This window comes from Diabrotica undecimpunctata, chromosome 10 (assembly GCF_040954645.1).
Source record: "Diabrotica undecimpunctata isolate CICGRU chromosome 10, icDiaUnde3, whole genome shotgun sequence".
Lineage (NCBI taxonomy): Eukaryota > Metazoa > Arthropoda > Insecta > Coleoptera > Chrysomelidae > Diabrotica > Diabrotica undecimpunctata.
This window is the reverse complement of record NC_092812.1, coordinates 21,720,678-21,744,975: the sequence shown is the minus strand read 5'-3', so window position 1 is coordinate 21,744,975 and position 24,298 is coordinate 21,720,678. Positions and strand designations below refer to the sequence as shown.

Sequence of the window (24,298 nt, the reverse complement as noted above, 5' to 3'; positions counted from 1 at the left end):
AATCTCTCACCATTAGCATTTATCCAGAATTTTTAACTACTGAATTGTTAATGTATAGGGACATTTAAAAATTTGAATCTTTGATGCCGAAAAGTCTGGGCAACCGCCAACCATGATGCTTTAATATATTTATAATAAATCTGCTCTGTACCGTTGTCAACCGAACACTTCGGACACGTTCCCTTGTCTCTTTTTTAATTCTCTTGGTGACTGACTAAAGTGAGAATCATCATTCTATTGTATTTTATTCAGAAATAAAAGGTTTAAATAAATAACAACCAAAATAATTAGCACGGCGGTATAAGATATAACTTTCTGGTTAAAATTATTGAACCACTTAAATAGATTACATTATAAGAAAAATTAGTAAATTTTAAATAAAAAAGTGTCAGTATCAGGCTTGTGCTCAACTAAAACGAGAGTTTCATTTTGAAGTGAGTGAAAAATGATTTGTCAACGTGTTTATTATGAACAGGTTTTTAATGCTAACGTCGTCATCGAAAAAATAAGAGGATGCATTGGGGATTCGGAAAATTAAATATAGAAAGTATGACGAAAAATATTTTGTGGATATAAATGATGAAGGAAGAGCATCCTCCAAATATTCTTTATATGAACTCTTCACCCGAGTATAGTTGGTAAACCAAGGGAACTTTTCGCTAGTAAATTAACATCAGCAGACAAACAAAAGTCTGCTTTTTCCAAACATTCTTAAATCAACAGTAATGCACTTTTGGCATCGGATAAAGTGGACTATATAATTTTGCACAGTGAGAATACAATCCTCATATAATTGCAGAAGAGTTGATTTTACTGCTGTGGACATAGTAAAAATTACGTTCGAGGAGGATGTTAGTAATCAGGTTTTGCAAATACTACTGTCCAATAATACTATCAGCAAAATAATTTGCGACATAGCTGTAGATATTTTGTAATTCAGCTAGATTAGGCAATAGAGAATGCATTGGAATTATTTACGGGAGGCCTATGTCCAGCCGTGGACTCAAAATGGCTGATAATGATGATGAGGCAATAGATGTCCACAAATATTCTCGTCTAATCTGTTATGTTAGATATATTAAAACACATAGTTGTTTGAATATTTATTATGTTTTCAAGAGATTTAAGAGGGACAAAATAGTTTATGACAAAGAATAACTTGACTTATGGCTGGAAAATAATTATTGGTGTTGTACCGTTTAAAAAAAAGGAGCGGTTCTAATTTATATAAATATATTTATTTATAAGTTTACAGCACGAAAATATCTTATCCACTAAAAACCTAATATCATCAAGTTATTATGTACTAGAATATTCTGGAGTAGTCCACCTCTATCCTTCACGTCGAAAGCGCATCGAGAATGCCAACGATCGAATATTCTAGATCCATACTTCTATGAACTGTGACACGTAGAGATAGTGCAAATACTCCTGACCACGGCGCAGTAGACGAAATTTGGTTTACAATAGAACCTTTCTGCCTTTACATGAATTTTAACTCCGCCTTTGAGGTAGGCCGAGCGGTAGGCCATTAAGAATAAATGAATGTGCTGGTCCCAATCTCTTTGATGTTCTGATACAACTTTGGACAGGTGTTTACCCATCGTTCGGTTCATCCTCTCGACCATTCCATCTGATTGGGGATGCAGGGGTGTCGTTCTGGTCTTATTGTGACACCAATCAATTTACAAACGCTTTGGAAAAGGGTTGACTCGAAGTTTCGCCCTTGGTCGGAGTGGATCTCCTAGGGAACACCAAATCGGCTAAAGAATTCTTTAACAATTACCCCTGCAACGGTAGCAGCTTCTTGATTTGGTATCGTATAGGCCTCAGTCCATTTCGTAAAATAATCCATGGCTACCAGGATATATTTATTTCCATCATTCGTCTCTGGAAGTGGACCTGCAATAGGACTACCAACATTGTACTGTTTCATGGGTGTCCTTTTTACCAAACGGACCATTACTGGTTGCACACAGTTCACATTTCCGGCACCATCTTCTTACATCATCTTTACAGTTCAATAGAACCATTCTCGAACCTTTGTGCAGAGTCTTCGTAATACCAAAGTGTCCACCTGATGCACCGTCATGCAACTGACGCAATATTTCTGACACTTTACTTTTAGGTACAATCAACTGAAGCTTAGATTATGTTCTTCTGTACTTCTGGACTACATGCACTAATGTTTTGCCAAGAAGGTCTTTCACCTCACCCCTGACACCACTGTACCGTTTTTAAATAAAAAGAGCGGTTCTATTTATATAAGTTTACAGCACGAAAATATCTTATCCACTAATAACCTAATATCATCGTTACTTATTTATATATATATATATATATATATATATATATACAAGCTATTATATACTAGAATATTCTGGAGTAGTCCACCTCTATCCTTCCCGTCGAATGCGCATCGAGAATGCCAACGATCGAATATTCTAGATACTTCTAAGAACTGTGACACGTACCACGCATCGCAGATGGTCTGAGAATCCAACAGTTTTTGAACGTCATCACTATCCACTTCCAAATTTATTTGCATGGCGAGATTAACAACTTCTTTAGTCGCATTACTAATTTCATCAGCCTCTGGCGTCAACTCCACCTTAGTGTCAGTGATGAAAAAAAGAGTTTTTTCCGGGCGCCATTTAACGTTTTTTGTGAAATTTCATTCTAAGATTCTCCAATGATTTTGAATTGTTTCCAAAAGTCTTTAACAGAGAGCTCGTTGTTTTTCTTATAACTTCATACCGGTGTGCAAGTGATGGTATGGTCTAATAAGCTTTGAATGTTTTAATGACTCCCTGATCCGTCTGTTGAAGTAAGCTGGTTGAATTAGCAGGTAAAAATTCAACTTACATGTGGGTCAAAACTGGTTAAAGTTGCAGGAGGATAAGCATGTGCGTTGTCGATTTAAATGTAATTTGTTTAGATTGCCAATAACGTTCGGCTTCAGGTATCAAATGATGACAAAACTAATCCTCAAAAAGGGAATCTGTCACCCAAGCTTTAGGAGTATATTTCCAATTCACAGGCAAGCCAGATTTAGCTCACCTATATTGAATATGATTTGGTTGGTGTTGCCACATTCATTTATCATAACATCTGCCGGATCTTGGGTTCCGATTCTCATGATCAGTTTCTTTTTTTCTTTTCGTACTCATTGCCATGATGATTGTACTAGAGATATCCAATTGGATCTTTAATGCAGTGGTTTCTCCTTGCCTTCTGCATCCTTATGCCGTTGACCATTTACTTGATTTTTTCGCCTTTTCTGCCAATTTCTTAGCGTCAGGACATAAGAGTGCTCTTCCACTTACTAACTCATCCGCCCAAAGCCGTTGGTCAGTAAGTGTGGAATTGCTTATTTTCGCCATATCTGGCTACCCTCACTTAGCCTGCAGACCAATGCAGTTTCTCGGGGTTTGGCACGTGGAGCCATAAGTGAGAGATAGTTGTCTTAAGAGGACCAGTTATCAAGAACCATCTCCCGTCTATGACGCTCGATGTGGTCGTTTCGATAAAAGGCATAAATCGAGGTATTACTGTACTTTACTTTGAAATGTTTTTCAATTGCTTCTCGATATTTTACATATTATAGAAATACGGTTCGTCCAGTATATCGTTGTATCTTTCCTTTTTTGTTGCTCTTTATATATTATATTAACCGTATCAATATCATCCATCCATAGTCGAAAGAACCATTTTCTGAAAAGCAATACCAACAATCCCGTTATAAAGTAGCTTTTTTCCGTTGCATAGGGAACTTGTTAACTAAATAACTGTCAAAGGGTTGAACTTCCGTGGTGGATAAAGTATTGAATTAAAAATTTTATGGAGATTTGCGTGTAATAAAAATATACTACGTGACACGACAATTAGTTCGGAAAAACACAACTGAAAATCGATTTTAATCAAAATTCACTGTGAAAAAAATAATCTTGCTAAAAATAATAAAACTACCGTAACTTTATTAAAAATCAATATCAACAATTACGGAAAATGCATATGGGATGCTGGTAAATAACAGAATTTATAGCAAATCGCATTGTTACGCTATATACAATGCGCGCGTAAAGTATGGAATCATAAAGATATCTGTGACACCCCGTATGATATAGTAACATGTTAAATGAAATCGTAGGCTTCCACGGCCAGAGTCAGAATTATAGTTTATTCGTCTTCCGGGTTTGGACCGTGTCATTTGTGAGTGACCCAAAAGTGGGTTCATCTCGACGTTTTGCTACAATTGTATGTAGCTTCTTCAGGAGAACAAAAAGGAAAAGAAAACAAAAGACAGGAAGATGGGTAGTTAGCAACGGTAACTCAGTTACTCAACGCAACCAGAGGCGAATACTAACTACCAAGATGGGCATTTGGTCACAGTAACTCAACTACTTAACGCAGCCAGAGGTGAAAACCAAATGCCAGGACAGGGATTCACGTCCAACAGCTCAGAACACTAACGCGTCGAGAGGCGGGGATTCACTCCCCGCGTTAGTGTTCTGAGCTGTTGGACGTGAATCCCTGTCCTGGCATTTGGTTTTCACCTCTGGCTGCGTTAAGTAGTTGAGTTACTGTGACCAAATGCCCATCTTGGTAGTTAGTATTCGCCTCTGGTTGCGTTGAGTAACTGAGTTACCGTTGCTAACTACCCATCTTCCTTTCTTTTGTTTTCTTTTCCTTTTTGTTCTCCTGAAGAAGCTACATACAATTGTAGCGAAACGTCGAGATGAACCCACTTTTGGGTCACTCACAAATGACACGGTCCAAACCCGGAAGACGAATAAACTATAATAGTAACATGTTGGTTATATAATTGTAACGTAACTTGTCTGGATGGGAAGTGGGGGATAGGAATAATAAGGTCTACCGTTGGATATAACAAATTGTTTCTGTCACACATACCCAAGTTATCTCAAATAAAAATAAAAGAAATTTCTAAAAAGTCTAAAAAAAACATTTTTAAATTATAATTCTTTTGCCTTTCTAAATGTCATTTGAAAATATCTAGTTTCATTTTCTAATGAGACAATTAGATTAGATTAACAAACGTGTTTGTTTTTAATTGTTTACTGTCAATTGCTAATTGTAAATCTTATCAGGTGCCGCATACATTGCTTACTATATCACACCCGTTACAAATAAATAATTTATTTAGAAATGGACTTTCGTAATCGCGGAACTGCTATTCTTGGCCTTGATATGATTCTGAGAGCACCATACACTACACATAAGTTTAACTTAAAATAAATGCACAGAAACATAAAAAGGTATCACCGAGACAAGTCACTCTCTCTTCTCAATACAGTTTACAATAACTACTCCACAATTTAAGTATGTATTGTTGTTTGTCTGATTTGCTCTTTCTGCCATACGATATTTCGTATATTTTTCGGAATTAACCACAATTGTAGTGGGAAATACTCTATTTGACGTGATTTGAAAAATAAACAACTTTTTCGTTTTGTTTTTATCTATTTCAAACAAAATTCTTCTAGTAGTTTCATTTTTGATCTACCTCATCCGTAACGACTATTCAGTCTTACTATATACATTTTTAAGTACAAGCCAGTATTTTTCAGGTGCATTCCTGAAACTAAGTCTAAAGGATAAAGGATAGTCCATTTGATCACATGAAATCAATTTTAACTTAAGAATACCTGCTAAGCAAATAATGATATCATGTGGTTCTTTATCCCAAACTCATTATGGGGATCAATGGACACAATACTAACTGGGGTTCCTTTAAAACTACACCTACTGGAAAAAAGATGGAAAGCATCCTGAACATATTAAACCTTGCAATAATAAATGATGCTGGTAACATACACTTAAACTCATCGACAGGGGCATTTTCTTCTATAGATATCTCACTTTGTATCACTCTGGAAAAAGTAATACGTATGTCATAAATCACAACCATTGGTTTTTAATATATAATAAATCAGTGTAAATCCTTGTCTATATGATGGGAGAACCGAAAACGCTGTAAGAGAGGCGTATGCGCATACAAAAATGGGCTTAATACTGTCGTACGGTCGTAGCGTCCTCCTGGTTTTCAGGGGTTTCTGGACGATCTACGGCCGCCGCTCTTGGAAGAGGATCTCAGGTTTCGAGATTCCATCTTCGTTGTAAGGAGTTAAATTGAGATACCGGCCTCTACGGGCAAGAAGTTCCGCCGAGCCTTTGTGGTAGGTGAGCGGCCACCGGCAATCAGAATTCTCTAACAGTTCGAACTTTCTTACAGACAATATATTTCTTATAATGACGTAATTTGTGTTAGAATTCTGATGCGTAGTGTATGCCTCAAATTCCACAGAGATGTCGGCCTTCTCACTTCGTGTAGCCGCGTTCCCTCTCCTCAAGAGAGGTACAAGAATGCCGGCAATGTCGACTCTTCCTGTTGCCAGTCGCTTCGTTTTGCTACCTTTCGCTAACAGTACTTCTTATAGTTACTATTTGCATAAGGTCCTGGAGACGAAGTGTTATTGCAACTCAACCTGAACGGAAAAGCAATTACAAGCCCCCCGGAGCTTTCATTCGCTCTTTACCGTGACAGGCCCAAATGACGCTGTGGTCAGTTCGACACAATTTGAAATAGTTCTAAGACCAATGTCTTTTCTATCTCAGAAAATCGTGTTCTACTGTAGGAAGCGTTTTGTAGTCGACACGCCGGGTCTTGCACACTTGATGATACTTTAACTTCTAAGTTGGATAACTATTCTTGGATAATTATTCTTGAATTTCGACGTCTTCGACGATAGCAGGATATTGGTTAAATAATAAAACTCAAAGGTAGCGTAGTAGCACACCGAGCCAACAAGGTCTACGGGGCTAGGAGTGAAAAACGACTGGATCCCGATCGGAAAATGTGCTGCTCTTTTATACACATCGTGTTTGAGCATTTGCAGCACATTTCCGCCGACAGGCCAATGACGGCACAGTTAATAACATGCGCTGTGGTTGGCCGGCCAAAGTAACAATCTTTGTCGTGATTGGTTACCTTGGCGACAATACAAACACCAACAAAACGAAGTATGTGAAAATAAGCACGCAACCACAAAGCCTACGCCAACTTGTTATAGAAAACGTCGTCATAGAAGCAGTGAACGAATTTGTATACCTGGGAGCGCTCCTTAACACTGAAAATAATACTACCGCAGAGATAAACAGCGAATTTGCACGGCCAACAGATGCCACTTTGGGCTCAATCTCCTACTTAAATCAACAATTATGTCGAGAAATACAAAAATAAAACTCTCCAAAACAATAATACGCCCAGTTCTAACATGTGGTTTAGAGACCTTGACTTTAACAAAAAGTATTGAATATATGTTAGGATGTTTCGAAAGAAAAGTACTAAGGCGAATCTATGGAGCAGTGAGTGTAGAGAAGACGATACAACTTCGAACTTTATAGAATATACCAGGAACCTTATATCGTAGAACATATTAAGATAGGACGTCTGAGGTGGATAGGGCATGTAATGCGGATGGAACAATATGAGCCTGCTAGAAAAACGCTCCATGATAACATCGATGAAGACAGAAGAAATATGGGAATACGTGCTTGACGGAGAAAGGGGATGGATAGGTACGACTGGAGAGAAATTCTTGAGGAGGCTAGGACCTACTTCTTCTTCTTCTTTAAGTGCCATCTCCGCAACGAAGGTTGGCAATCATCATGGCTATTCTGACCTTCGAGGCAGCTGCTCTGAACAATTGCCTTGAGCTGCAACCAAACCACTCTCTCAGGTTCTTCAATCAGGAAACGCGTCTTCTTCCTACGCTTCTCCTACCCTCTACTTTTCCTTGAATTATGAGTCTCAAGATGTTGTATCTTTCGCCTCTCATCACATGTTCGAGATATTGCAATTTCCTTTCTTTTATTGTATTTTCCATTTCCCTCTCTCTGCCTATTCTCCTTAACACTTCTGTATTCGTGATTCTATCTACCCATGGAATCCTTAACAATCTTCTAGATGTCCACATTTCAAACGCGTTAAGTCGATTTATTGTATTCCGGTTTAATGTTCATGATTCAGCTCCATAGTAGAGTACACTGTGTACATAGCATTTAATTAGCCTTATTCTGAGGGCCAATGTCAGTCTTTGCTGCATAAAATCTTTTTCATTTTCACGAAGTTGGCACGTGCTTTTTCAATTCTGACTCTTATTTCTGCAGTATAATCGTTATTCTCTGTGATTATCGTTCCCAAGTAAGTTTATCTTTTTACTCTCTCAATCTGCTGGCCGCCTACCGTTAATATTTCGTTTGTATTGTTATTCTTGCTTTCATGAATTTGGTTTTTTTGATGTTAAGAGAGAGTCCGTATTCTCCACTATATCTTAATATTTTGTTCATTATTCTTTCTAAGTCTTCCAAGTTGTCGGCTATTATGACTGTATCGTCGGCATACCTAATGTTGTTAATTAAACTTCCGTTCACTTTTATGCCGACTGTCTCGTTTACCAAAGCTTCTTGTATGATTTCTTCAGAATAAGCATTAAACAATAACGGCGACAGTATGCAACCTTGCCTGACCCCTCTCCTTATCTCCAGTTCTTCTGACACTTCTCTTCCAATTTTCACATTTGATCGTTGGCTGTACCATAAATTTGATATCAATCTAGGACCTACGCAGGGTTGTTAAGCCAGAATGATGATGATAAGGTTACAGATCTCATGTATACATAAATTTATAATATTATTGACATTTCCCAATTTTTAAATAAAAATATTAAATACTTCCTCTATTATAGACCTGTTAAAAATATCTTGGAACACCCTGTATACTTACATATATAATACATATACGCATACATACAAACATACATACATATTTGCATATATACATACACCTGAAAAGCATTACCTTCCCTCTAATTCAGTCGGGCATTGGAACTACCCGAATTGTACTATACCAAGAATTTAACTAGTTTTTTAAAATAAGTAAAATAGGCATTTTTACTGAAAATCCTAAATAATTAACCGAGAATAGCAAAATATTATAATCCGAACTTTAATTGTAAATGTTTATTTTTATTTGTGTCAACATCAAACTACTTGCAACCCTCGTAATGTACTTGTTTGTATGATATAGTATAAAGAATATATCCAATTCTTTTGTCTATTTTAAAGGAATGTTTATTTATTTTCAGGTTGTAGTAGAGTCGTCAACCTCCGCTCTAGAATATGGAGATCTGACTGTTGAAGAAGGGTCTTCAGTAAATCCGGATTTGCACTTTGATTCCCAGTCTATGCATCTCTATGCCATGACGGAGAAAAAGGTAATACGATTTATTTAAAATACATTAAAGGTTTCCATATAAAACGAACTATATTATCTGCTAGAAATTACTTTCATGTACTCCGTAACCGGGTATCGAAAACTCGGCGGCTTACAGCAGTAGCTCTCGATATAGAAAACAAAATCCTTATACTTCCAGTATGTGTTCTTTATAGTTTTATTTGAGATTATTTTTTTTTGTTATCGATAAAAAACTAATTAAAGTTTAATACTCGTTTTACTTAAACATATAATGTTCGTCTGATTAAGACATCATTGAAAGCTAAGAAAATATGGGTACAATTAAAAACTGCTGGCGCTGAAATTAAAATATGGTATACTATATATTGCCAAATCTACTGTGAAACACATCCTGATCGAGTGTGCCCAGTACGCAAAACACTTTAGACATTCAGTTGTTCAACAGAATATGACCCCTTGTTTTCCATGTACTTTACTTATATTATATTATTTAGTCATAGGTTCTAAGCTTATAGATTAACTGTAGCAATTAGTTACATGTGCTTATTGTAATTTTTGTACACAATATTGTTTGTGTCAATGGTCATTGCAGTCGAGACACATTAATTTAAATAAAAAAAAATATGGTAACATTGTTCTAAAAAAAATTAGGTTTCTTATAAGAAAACAAGACGAAAGTTTTCGAGTTCAACTCATAGTTGGTGTTGCTTCAACTGAAATTGTTGCTTTGTTAAATTTCCGCATTCATTAAAAAGCAATACCCAGATCAATTACTGACATTCTAAGCCAGAGCGTACGAGTTCCATTCTCCATTATGTAAGGTTTACATGGATCCTGGCAAGATCGCCACGTAATAAATAATATGAATAGATTCCACATTAATGTATCAGGCAGGGAAGGTGTATCCATACCCTATCTAAGGATGTCACAAATTTCCAGGCGGAAATAATGGCAATCCATCATTTCGTGGAAACAACAGAAACCCAGAAAAGAACGTACCATTCAGTTGCTTTCCAAATAGAACCGCGCAGCGCTTAAGGCACTCAATTCTGTAGAGGTCAATTTTAAGCTAGTATATGATTGTGTGGGTGCCCTAAATAAACTAGGAGATCGTAGCAAGGTTACAGTAGCCAGGGTACCGGGGCACGAGAGTCAAAAAGGTAATAAAAACGCAGATGGAATGGCCAACCAAGGCTCATCAGTGCTATTCGTTGGACCGGAACCCTTCTGCAGCGTTGCAAAAACATTACCAAGAACAGCTACAAGAAAGTGGGTAGCACAGAAATCTCTGGAATGGTGAAGGAATTCACCAGGACAATAACCGGCGAAACAGTTAATTCACTATTGCATTCTAGTCCGATATCGTTCTTTTACTGTGCTTCTTGCTATTCCAACGAAAGGTTCTGGGCCTAAGAATGTTTCTTTTGTCTCTTCCTGGCAAGTAATTCCTTTATTTTCTTTCCTTTAATACCAGTATGTCCAGATACCCAGAGTAAATTTACTTTGTTACTTTTTCCGATTTGAATCAGATTCTGCAGACATAAACAAGTTCGTGTACCTCCGATACATATAGCATCAGGTCCACCTAACCTTTCGGCATAAGACCTTTAGCCTAGCCACTAACACACGTCCGTTATACCCCCAACCCTCCCCCGGGTGAGCCGAAAGGTGAGCGCAGGTAGAGGAACTCGACCTCGCACGTAGACAGGTAGCCGCCTAGGAGCTCTCCTCTGCCACTCTTAGATCTCCAATAGGGGTACGTGCCGCAATCCTACACCCTTAATGGGGAAAGGACGTATAAGGGTTGCATCTTGTTCAACCTCACTTTGGTTATGTGGAATGAAAATAGAGTGGTCCCACGAGAGACTCGTCTCGGATACTAGGAGTGTAGACCGGTGACCGTAACGCCGAATCGTCCTGCGTGCGTTTCTGCAAACCCGACACCTCAAACGACGGCTCTATGCCTCTCATTTCCTTCCAATTGGTCGCCTCTTACGACCGGCTGGGATATTGGCCCCAGTAGTAATCTTATCTCCGCTAGCCGGACGGACATTCTGCAGACAGTTTCAAATTAACTTGTGAGTCAATTTAATTCGATTCGAATGCCACCTGGCTATCCGATATAATTTTTATAGATTTGTCCTTGCAGCTCCTCTATTAGTTCCTGCAGGCACATATCTATAGCATAAATTTTTTAAGGTTTAGTTAACAATATGTTAACAAACATATCATTTGTTATATACAGTACTTAAATCTTTTATTGTGATATCAGTTAATATACATTGAGGTAAGTGTGACAACTGCGCTTTCTCAAGCCCACTGCTATCGTCAAGGCCGCATGGTCGCAGACGTTTTAACTTTTAGTATCAATTTATTGGATGTATATCGAGGGAGTTAATTCTGCTACGTAAATTTATGTAAATAATTTTATAGTTTTAAAGTTATTTTTTATTTTTTAAAGTTTAAAGTATGTTATGCAGTTAAAAAATTTGAAAATTTTTATTGTGGGCTATGCCCACCGAAAGACGAAACAGTATTGTTTTAAAAGTAGTTAACACAAATAAATAATTCATTTAAATAAATTAAAAAATACATTCTACTGTACAAAATAACAAGTAAACTAAATAAAAGATTCAAATATACCACCTTCTTTTGCAAGACAATAACCTAGTGTATTATAAAATGCTTGTCTTACATATGCAAGCTGTTGTGGCGTAATCTTAGCACGTGCATTTCTTATTTTATTTTCTAAATCAACTGGATTATGCGCCCTCTTGAGATCGTTGCCATAAATGGTGGATTAATTATGTCCCCAAAAAAAGAAATCCATGGGATCCAAATCGGGAAATCTCGCAGGCAATTTAATTTGGCTTGTTCCGCCTATAATGCGATCCTGAAAAATTGTGATTAAATAATTTTTCACGATACGCGCATTGACGCATGAACGGAACAGCCATCCTGATAATACCAGACATCATCTAAACGTACATCTGGGAGATTCTGAATAGTTGGAATAATATTATCTTATAAAAGAGCAAGATATTTAGCTGAATTCAGAACTCCCTCAATGACAAAGGTACCAATTACATGGTCACCTAAAATTCCCGTCTACACATTCAGTTTGTGAGGGCGTTGAGTCCGATATACAATACTTCGATGTTCATTTTCCTAAGACCAATGCCGCGGTCTGGAAGGATTGTGATGACCCCGTACTGAAAATGACAATTCGTTGGTGAAAAGGATATTTTTTATAAAATCAGCTTCACAAAAACTCTGAGAAATAACTCATGAGTTTAAGAATGTTTGAAAATCTTAAAGCCATATTTTTTTAAAACTTTATTAACTGTGGTAATCCAGACCCCCAACTCCTCAGCGACACATCTAGTGGTTCTGGAGTTATCCACCTCAATGGCAGCACAAATACTTTCATCTCTCCTTTCGATTTCTTGCTGTCTTTCCGGAGACATCTCTTTTCTTTTGTGAAATTTTGTACAATCTTGTAAACAATAATGTTTTTCATATCAGCTACATATTTACAATATTTGCAATTGTTTGTCTGTAAGATATGGTTCTATTTTCGAAAGTATTAGCAAATGGATTCTCACATTTTGACAAAGAATTGCCTTGATAATACCATTTAATTATTTGAACATTTTCTGGAGAAGTTTATGGAACTGAACACCAACCAGTATTTAAATACGAGTTCTTGATAACATTTGTTTGTCTTTATGTATCACGGGAAGTGTTAAGTAGTATTATTCATTTTATTCATTACGTTTTCTATCATTATGTGGCGTCCGTGGAATAATAATAATGGTGCTTCTTCTAGTGTTCCGGTAAAGAAGAAACATTTATCTGTAGATGTAAAGCAAATTGTAAAAACTATATACAGTACCTAACTTAAAATAGGACTTGACATAACTTCCGCTACGAGTGAAATATGCGATTTTACGAAATTACCACTGACCACAGTAAAAAGAATTACATCAAATCCCATAGAAACGAGAAAAAAACGTAGCAAAAGCCGATAACGACTTGATACGTCGAAAAGTCTATACCATGTACGAAGAGCAACGCACACCTACATTAAGAGCTCTGAAGCAACGGCTCAATGTTGACGAAACCCGAATAAGCTGTAACCTCACCAGCTTATGGAAAATTTTGAAAAGTATGGCTTTCGATATCGTATAATTGACAAACGACAACTAATTATGGAATCTCATAGATTACAAAAATGGCGTTATGAGTATATAACTTCGATAAGTAAATTCCGTTCTGAAAATCGTCCGATAATTTACCTCGACGAGACATGGTTTGACACACATTCAACGCGACCTAAAGGATTTGCCGATTCCTCCGGTAAATGTAAGACAAAAGCTCTGTCAAATAAGGGGAAAAGAATAACGATTTTACATATTCAACAGATTCTAAGATACCGATTATCGAGTTATTAATTGCGTTGTAGGTTATTGCTAAGTGTGGTGAGATATTGGCATAGATTCAAGAAAGCGCAGTCGCCACACTTACCTCAATGTATATTACCTATGTCCAGCTAAAATATTTACATAACGTATATAAAAAAAATTATTAATTTATGAGATATACGAAAAAACGCTATAATATGTTTATTTATTTTATTAATCCCATTTATGTTTACGTTTCCTTCTAAGAATTTCATTTATTTGCAGGTATCGAAAGTCAAAGTGCAAGAATGCACGGTTTACCGCAACTGCCTAGAGTGTTTGGGAGTAAAAGATCCATACTGCGGATGGTGTTCTTTAGAAAATAAGTAAGTCGATATTATTTTATTTATTAATTTAGTTCTACTCTACACTTTTTTATTAAAACGATTTGCACCTTCGAGATCTAGTGATTAATATGTAAAAACGCATTAGCCCAGTCTGGTTATACAAAAATCATCGATTTCACGGCAAAATGTTTCGCAGATATCTGAAGCTTTTAAGACATAGGTGGGGGTTACTAGATGACGAATAGATAAAAAGATACTCCTATTTTTACCTTGCGTTTTTTTAAACAATAATTTATGGTCAGAATTTGATTTTTTATCTATAAGTTTTTTTCTTTATAATTTAAATAAACAATATTTATACCATTTTTTTATATCAAGAATATCTTTATTTTCCCGTTTTTTCAATTAAAATTGATAAATAATTTACGGAGATATTTGCAAAAAAGTAGTTTTTTTGCACTAATTTATAAATTTAATTAATTTTTTTATTAACAAAATAAAATGTTATTAATACATTTCAACATTGAGGAATTACCGTCCTTTAAATTTGTGCGAAATTTCCCCCCGATCGGTCAAATAGTTTAAAAGTTATTCAATTATTTAAACTAATTATTTAAACCATTGAACTTGCCCTATGAATGATGCTAAAAACATTTAACAAATTTCATAGGATTCTTTAAGACTTATACTATCTCAGAAGTTAAATGAATATTGAGTTTTCATCGAAATTATTTACAAAATAAACGTTTGAAAAAGGGGTATGTTTTTTACTTATAAACAATTGTAATAACTTCTATATTTTTCAAGCTACAGACTTGTACGTACAACCATTATATAGCTGGTAAAAAAACTCACATTTAACAAACAAAAATAAACCTTCTATGAACAATAGGAACGAAGTTAGCGACAATTTTTTTGTTAATTATATCTCCATTGTTTATAAACATTAAGAAGTGAAATTTGCACAAATTTTGAATGAAAATCTAAACTTTATATTGAATTTTCTAGCTATAAAATTCATCCAATTTTTCGAAACTTAAAACCTTTCGAAACGAATTTACTTTCGAAAGATCGACATAGGAAAGTGGAGGGGAAACTGTTTTAGCTCCTCGCTGCAAAATTTAATATTATGGTTACGGATTTATCCTTCAAAAGCTTCAACAGTTCTGTAGGAATTTCATCAGGTCCATTTGCTTTTCCATTTTTTAGCGTTTCTTATTGCGTATTCTACTTCTTCTTTAAATATGTCTGGCCCAGTTGCATTGATTATCTGAGTTAAGTTGTTTCTATCGTCTTCAAATAATTCATTCAGGTATTCTGCCAACTTTTTATTTTATTCTCTAGATCTATAATCAGATTTCCATCTTTGTCTTTAAGTTTACCTATTTGGCATTTCTTTATGCTTCCTGTTATCTCTTTTACTTTTTTGTGCATATTGAACGCATCGTACTTTTTTTCATAGGTTTCCATTTCTTCACATTGTTCTTTAATCCACTCCTCTTTGGCTTCTTTTATTCTCTTTTTTATGTGTTTATTTATTTCTTTGTATTTGTCTGGGTAATTCTTCATCTTTCTTCTTTGTTCCATCAAGTCTAGTATTATCTTGTGTCATCCACCCCTTATTCTTTGTTGTTGTTTTTGTAAGATGTTTCTTTCCTGCTGTTTGTATAGCTGTATCTATGTACTTTAATTTTTGGTTAACGTTGTTTGTATCGTTAATTTGTTGCTGCACTGAACGGAGGTTTTCATTTATTTCTTCTCCTGTTTCTTGTCATATATTTTTGTTTCTAAGTTTATTTAAATCTAGTGCCTTTCTGTGTGGTCTTCTAATCTTTCTTGGCCTCGCCTCTATCACAGTAACTACCGGGTTATGATCTGAGCCTATATCAACTCCTGGGTACGTCTTTATATTTAACAGCATTATGATACCTCCTTGCTATCATAATGTAGTCTATTTGATTTCTCACTATTTTTTCTTTGGTATGTTGTGGAGATGTCCATGTATATAACCGTCAAGGAGGTAATTTGAAAAGGGTATTTGTTATTACGAAGTCTTCACTTTGGCAAAATTGAATCAATCGATCTCCTCTGTCATTTCTGTTTCCAAGCTCATATTTTCCTACTTGTTCTTCTACCTTACCTTGACCCACCTTGGCATTAAGATCGCCCATTAATATGTTAATATATGGAAAGACTGACTTAATAAGTGAAGACAAACAACCTGCGACAAAAAGGTTCAAATCTGACAGTGAAGTCGAATAAATGATCCAAATTTTAACTTTTAAACCAATGTATGTAAAGAAAATAAAAAAAGTAAAGTTCAATAAACATTGCAAAATTTAATAAGGCAAGTGATGAAAAAATCGACTTATTATATCAAAGCAGTAAGGCAGATTAGATTAATATTGTATATCATATTTGTAAGAAAAATAGAATAAAAATCAATATTGTTAATTATAAAAATACAAACAATTATAATTAATATAAGGAATATAATAATATAATGTGTAAAAAATTACCTGAAATTTAATTTATAAAATATATAAGTATTATTAATCATTGATATAAAATGAAAAAACATATTTTGATTTTCCGAGATTTATGGGGGGTGAAAATTATGTCATCATTATTAATACTGCAACAGACTATTCGAGCAAATTAAAAAAAAGTAAGTATTTAGGGTGAATTTCAAATGGACTCAATTTTTCCGAGTTTTCCCATATTTTCCGGCCAGTGAAAACTATGTAGTTATTCATATTTCGACGAGCTACCCCAGAATAAAAAAAAGAGGCTTGCAGCTGCAAAGGAAGCCGAGATAATGTACATTTTTCCTACGTGTTGCAATTTCAAGTTCCGATGCCGAAAAAAAAACGGAGCTGAAACAGATATCCTCTCCACTTTCCTATGTCGATCTTTCGAAAGTACCGTCGTTTCGAAAAATTAGATAAATTTTATAGCTATAAGTTTCAATATAAAGTTTATATTTTCATTCAAAATTTGTGCAAATTTTACTTCTTAATGTTTATAAACAATGGAGATATGATTTTTTTAAAAATAGTCACTAACTTCGTTCCTATTGGTCATAGAAAGTTTTTTATTTTTTAATGTGAGCTTTTTTACCAGCTATCCAATGGTTGTACATACAAATCTGTAGTTTGAAAAATATAGAAGTTATTACAATTGTTTATAAGTAAAAAACATACCCCTTTTTCAAACGTTTATTTTGTAAATAATTTCGATGAAAACTCAATATGCATTTAACTTCTGGGATAGTCTAAGTCTTAAATAATCCTATGAAATTTGCTGAATGTGTCTAGCATCATGCATAGGGCAAGCTCAATGGTTTAAATAATTAGTCCCAGGGATAAACAAATTAAATAACTCATAAAATATTTGACAGATCGGGGGGAAATTTCGCACAAATCTAAAAGATGGTAATTCCTTGATGTTTAAATGTATTAATACCATTTTATTTTGTTAATAAAAAAATTAATAAAATTTATAAATTAGTGCAAAAAAACTGCTTTTTTGCAAATATCTCTGTAAATTATTTATCAATTTTAATTAAAAAAACGGGAAATTAAAGATATTCTTGACATAAAAAAATGACATAAATATTGTTTATTTAAAATATAATGGAAAAAATTTATAGACAAAAAATCAAATTGTGACCATAAATTATTGCTTAAAAAAAACGCAAGGTAAAACTAGGAGTATCTTTTCATCTATTCATCATCTAGTATCCCCCACCTATGTCTTAAAAGCTTCAGATATCTGCGAAACATTTTTCCACCTTTTTTTTTTTAACCAGACCTACATTCTTTCGAACTGTTTTAACGGCACCTTTCATTTTAACTTGTTTATTTTTCTTGAAAATTTCCGAGAACTACTTAATTTATCGGATTCAGAAAGAACAGGTTTTAATTTTAAAATTAAAAATTCTCATTAATGATTTCTTTTATATTTTGCTAATAATTAAAAAAAGATCATTATCGAAATGACTGTAAAAAGAAAGTGTAAATTTATAATCAATAAAACCAATGGATTGTAATATTTAAATCAAGAAGAAATCGGTTTTTGCTATAAAAATCAAAGAAAAAACCTATATTTAACGATACAAAAGAGATTGTATGTTGGCGAATGCAATATTTGAGAACGATAAAAAGATGTAGATTAGAAATAATTCATCTATTTAGATGAAACTTGACTAAATGAAAATCAAACCGTTTCAAAAGTATTGGTAGATAAAAATATTACTCTTATTATTATAAAAGTTCTCGACAAGGCTTTCTAGAAAGATATCTAAATGATCCCGCAGGACAATGTCAAAGATTATTAATCACGCACATTGGTTTGGATAACGCCAACTAACACTCAAAATTAGTGGAAAAGTTACCGACAGTCCCATGGAAAAATGTAGATATAATTGACTTGCTCCAACGCAAAATAATGCCGTATGATCAGATTATGCTTAAAACGGAATTATTACGAACTGCAAGGAAGCATAAATCGTACTATAAAAAATATGTCATTGACGAAATGGTAAAAACAAAAGGAATAACGGAATATTACGTTTGCCATCTTATCATTCTGAACTAAATCCAATAGAGTTAATATGGGTTGAAGTAAAAGGTGAAGTGGCCCGACAAAATTCAACTTGTAAATTGAAGGATGTCAAACAATTTTTATTAAATTCCATAAAAAACCTAACGAAAGATAAAACGAAATAATACTTAGCGAAGTTATCCACCAATTAGACCAAACTTTTTTTCTTGTATTTTTGAAATATTTAATTTTTAGGCTTATTAATGCTTATAAGATAAAGTTTGGTAGAGATTTTTCAAAACATACGTTACTTTTTTCAAAAAGGGGGCGTTTAAAAGCCCTGCGGGACAATCAATGGCTGTGACTATAGTGCGTCACACGTTTTTCGTTTATTATGGGTTAAATGGGAAAATAGAACAGTGTTGTCAATAGTTGCTTGATGTAACTAGTACTAATCACTTATAATTCTGTCTATGTTTATGTTCTGTGTCAATATAGGTATCTAGCTTATTATAATTGTGTCAACGCAATTATTGGATATATTGTTTGTTTTTATGGATTGTAATAAAAACACCAAAATTAACCTTCCAGTAGACGCAGCTTGTCTAGGAGACCGGTGGGATTCAATGACGGTCAATTCTAAAGCCAATCGAAAGCTTTCTAGTTTCTCCGGCTCTGTACCTTCTTTTGATAGGTACATTTCCCTCCAAGAAAACTTGGAGGGAAGCGATATGGAAGAGGAAAATGAGGAATTAGATGATGAGACAGATTTTGCCATTGGTCCATATTTTTTGGGCAAAGATAATAAAACAAAATGGGCTACGCATATTGCCCCTAAGAACGCCAGAACTCGAAGTGAAAATATTATTTTGCAGCTTCCGGGTTCAAAACAATGTGTCAGACAAAAACTGATATTTTTTGAATATCTGGAACAATCTATTTGATACTGATATGTTGTAAATAATTGTTGATGGGACCAATACAAAAATAGAAGCAGAAAAGCAGAAGTTCAGTTGCGATCGAGACATATACCCAACAAACATTGATGAAATTCGGCGCCCTTTTAGGTCTCTTATATCTTGCAGGTGTAAGAAAGGCAAGTCACCTTAATACAACAGACTTGTGAAAAACGGGCGGCACTGGTATACAGGTTTTCCGACTGACAATGAAATTTACTAAGGTACATGCGAACTGTGATATCAATACATGGCATGATAGAGTTGATAAATTAGCGCCAACAAGAGATCTTATTACCAAGTGGAACGAAAATCAGAAAAAATGTTTCTCTCATTCGCAATACGTAACCGTGAATGAAAAGTTCCCCAAGAAAACCGATTAGATACGGTATAAAAATATTCGCACTGTCTGATGCGAAGCTATTTTATACCAGTAACATGAAAGTATACGTTGGCAAAAACCAAGTGGGTGGTCCATACTATGTAGACACTAGTATCAAGGCAGTGACGGAACGGGCCTGTCAACATCTCTATGGATCTAGGACAAATGTTACCACCGAAAATTGGCACACCAGCGTTGATCTTGGTTTTTTTTTCAGCGATCCGGAAGCGGAATGGCCGCTGTAAGGCCGGCATCACTTCCGAAGCACTACCTTTATTCATTCATACTCGACTAATTCGACTGTAGAACACCGTGTAAGACCCTCCTCCTTTCGGATTTGGGTCCTCCAATGTTCGGCATCACCCTCCCCAACGCAGCCGCACTATTCGCAGCCTTCCGGACCACCTCCCGCACGTGCTCCCCCCATTTTCCATTCTGGTGCAATGTCACTCCTAGATACTTTACTTATTTCTTGGGTGTTAGACATGCTCCCGTACATTTTAATTCAATATTTTGCCTGTTCCTTGTCCCATTCAGAATGATGGCTTCAGTTTTCTCTGTCGCAAGTTTCAGTCCGTGCTGCGTCAGCCATTTCTTTACGACGCCGCCTGCGTTTCGAACCGGGTATTTGAGATCTGGCTCATCCCGGTATAAGCTTGAAGGAAAATGGTTTAACTCTCTTGGGAACAATAAAAGTAAATAGAAGAGAATTTCCTGCATATGTCTCTAACAATCAAGGACGACCTATTGGCTCTAGTACATTTGGGTTTGGTTCAAGAGGAACATCTGTGTCATATAAACAAAAAAAAAAACAAAAATGTTTTGTTATATTCCACTATGCACCATGGGGACGACGTTGATCCTGTAACTGGAAAACCGGAAATCATATTAGCATATAACAGCACAAAAAGCGGTGTTGATACCGTAGATAAATTATGCGCACAATATGATGTGGCACATTGTAGTAGAAGATGGCCTATGGTTGTTTTGTACTGCCTTTTAAATGTTACAGCTATAAATTCCTTTGTTATTTACAATTATTGTAACATTCCAAATTCCACAAAGACCCGACGAGAAGTTTTGACAAATTTAGCATTTAGCCTTATGTACAACCACCAGAAAAATCGAAGCCAAAATGTCTATATGCCCAAGACAATAAGGATTCGACGAAATGAGATCTGTCATTTGGATGAAGATGTCTTGCCAGTTCAAAGAACTCCGGGAGCAATTGGGAGGTGTGGTGACTGTGGGTGGAAAAAGAATCGAAAAACAAAATATTTTTGTTCGATTAGTAAAAAGTATCTTTGTTTAGAACATGTAAATCCAATTTGCAATTACTGTAACAATATTCCATCTTAATTTTATTATGTTTTTTGTCATCTCTTATATTTTTTTATGATAAGTCGTAGTGAAATAATGTTTTATTTTTGTTTAAGATAGTTCTTGAAGACTGATATGTTATGTTTAATTTGAAATTAATTAAGTGGAGTTAGCAGGTTAACACATTTAGCCGACCGACGATATAAAAAAACTATTAACTATTGTTAACACACATCAAGTTACCATTTATAAATGTATGAATCTTATAAACTAATTAAAGAATATATTATTTTATAGGATATTTATCGTGATTTAATTTATCGAAAATACATTTGAAACTCCTTCCAGTCGTTAGTCTTTTCAAAAGATTCTTGAATAATAGTTTTCCAGTATTTACTATTTCATTTGGAAAACTTCGTTTTGCTGGAGAACTTTACAACTTTAAATGGATAAGCCGGATCTAAACTAACTGATGAGAGAGAATTCTGCGGATATGTTTCAATCTAGTGAGTACTTTTCATTGAAGTTGCGGATATAAATGTACTTTACTTTTTTCTTGAAAGAGTATCACTAGAACGGCAACTTAAGTTGGATAAAAATAATTAATATACTTACTTATAAACAAGTAAACGAAAGGAGAGGTAATTGCTAATATGTATACCTGAAAGTTTATTTTATAAAAATTAATCAACAAAGTTCCTTTGAATGTCGAAAATGTTTTTCTCGTCGCTTTTTCAATTTAATAACAGAAAAACTTTTCTGTCATGTTCATATAAGCAAAAACTAGAAATTTCCTATGGTTAACGTTCTATTAACGTATTGCTTAAATATTTTCGCGAAACATAAACAGATTGACAGATGTAGTAATAAAATATAAAATTCCATTCATAGTGGAACATAGTTTAATACATTTGTATTTTGGAAGTATGAACGCCAAAAAATAGCTGTAAAAAAATCATTATATTACATATCTCGTATAAGATTGATACAATTTGATATCTGATGATTGAAACCTAGATTTTAGACCATGCAAAACTTTTTATAAAGAATAACTTTTTTTCGTAAAATTAATAAAAGTTTCCCTTATGATGCCAACTTAATTGGACACACTATATACAGGGTGAGTTTTTAGTGCGACATTGGTCGATAATTCCATTATGGTATAGAATATTCAAAAAACTTATTTAGAAAAAATTTAGGCAATGATATTCTTGATACTTGAAAATATGTGGAATTCTACAGGGTGATTAATAACTACGTGGTATAGCAAACATAATTTTTTAAATGGGACACCCTATATATATTTTCAAATTTGTATTCTTCTCATAATTCTTGTTCTCATAGTATTGGGTTTTTCATTACTATACAAAGTATTTAAGAAGTTATGACCATTTTTATTTCGAAATCCCTATGGGATTATTTTTTGTTGAGTCTTTATTGGTAAAAATGAATTTTTCCCTGGAAGAGTTACCAGACATGATCATATTAGCAGAAAATTCGAGAAATTTCTTATATATATCCAGAATATATTATCACGAGGGATATCCTGAACAGAGGAAGCCAAACGTGAGAGCTTTTGAAAAATTAATGGATCGTTTTGTTCGCACTGGGTAGTTGTATATGAAAAAAATGAGAGAAACAAAACTGTTCTAAGTGAAGAAAAGGAATATGATGTACTGATAGCTACTACTGAAGATCCCCACATCAGCATGCGTGAAATTTCACGTCAACATGACATTAGTCAAACTTCGGCGGCAAAAATCCTTCGTAAACATAAACTGCATCCTAACCGCATACAGTTACATCAATTAATTACTATTTAAATGGGAATAAGCCACAATTAAAGGTTAAAATACGTTTATTGACGTTTCAATTTCCACTTCGGAAATCGTTCTGATTTCCGAAGTGGAAATTGAAACGTCAATAAACGTATTTTAACCTTTAATTGTGGCTTATTCCCATTTAAATAGTAATTAATTTAAAATGCCACAATAAAATAGCTTCAGAACAATAGTTACATCAATAATTGACAGTCGATGATTATCAACGCAGATTAGCTTTTTGTCAATGATCTCAGCAGCAAATGCAAAGAGACCGATTTTGTTTTCTTCGATTATATGCTTTTTGGAGATGAGGCTACATTTTTGGCCCGCATTTTTTTGACGGTCATGTGAATTGTGCCATATATCTGGATTTTCTAAATAATTCTTTGCCAATAGTACTGCAAAATGTACTGCTTAATATTCGACAACGAATGTAGTTTTTACACGACGGAGCTCCAGTTCACCACACTGCTTCTATTCACACACATCTAAATAATAACTTTCCTGAGAGGTGGATAGGCAGAGGAGGACCAACTGTTTGGCTACCGGGATCACCGGAATTGTCCAAAATTTATTTTTTCATGTGGGGCTATATAAAAGACTTTGTATACCAGAAGCCTCCAACAACGCCAGATGATATGAAAAATAGAATAAGAGAAGCTTTTAAATTGACTTACAAATGTTGAGAAATGTGGCTCGGTCATTTGAATATCGGTTACAAACATATAGACGTTGAAGGTGGACATTTTGAACATTTACTTTAGACTTATTTCCTTAATATCACATTTTTACATTCATTACATATTTCTATGGTTTATATTTTTTGTTAGTTACTTACTGAATAAAAATAATTTTGTTATATTATCACTCAATACTCAATACTTATTTCTACTTACAAAAATTGAATGTATTCTCGAAATTTAAAGAACTAAAAATATCGCGGATAAAAATAATGAGTTTAGGTATAGGGAATGCTATATAAAAATGAAAGAGTATCATAAACACAATATTTCTAAAAAATAAAATACAGGGTGATCCAATTGAAAAAGTTTAGAAAATCGTAATTTCCTTTTGTAGTTCCCCCTGTATACAAATTTTAGTCAATGATTTCAAATAAACTTAATTTAAAAACTAAAATATATTGTGTACCTTATTATATAAAATAATTAATTGTTTATGCATTACTTCTTTATATACATGGTGTTGATTTCATAGGGATTTCGAAATAAAAATGGTCATAAC

The 24,298-nt window shown here is 34.4% G+C and overlaps 1 protein-coding gene across 6 annotated transcripts in view; it reads left to right on the top strand.

The window, feature by feature from the left end:
- The window catches only part of PlexA (plexin A), a 519,944-nt gene that overhangs the window by 388,362 nt on the left and 107,284 nt on the right, over positions 1-24,298 (top strand). For all 6 annotated transcript variants that reach the window (XM_072546050.1, XM_072546049.1, XM_072546053.1 and 3 more), the window contains 2 exons: positions 9,171-9,299; positions 13,969-14,069. In XM_072546050.1, coding sequence (XP_072402151.1) covers positions 9,171-9,299; positions 13,969-14,069 — 230 coding nt within the window. The remainder of the gene's footprint in view (positions 1-9,170; positions 9,300-13,968; positions 14,070-24,298) is intronic.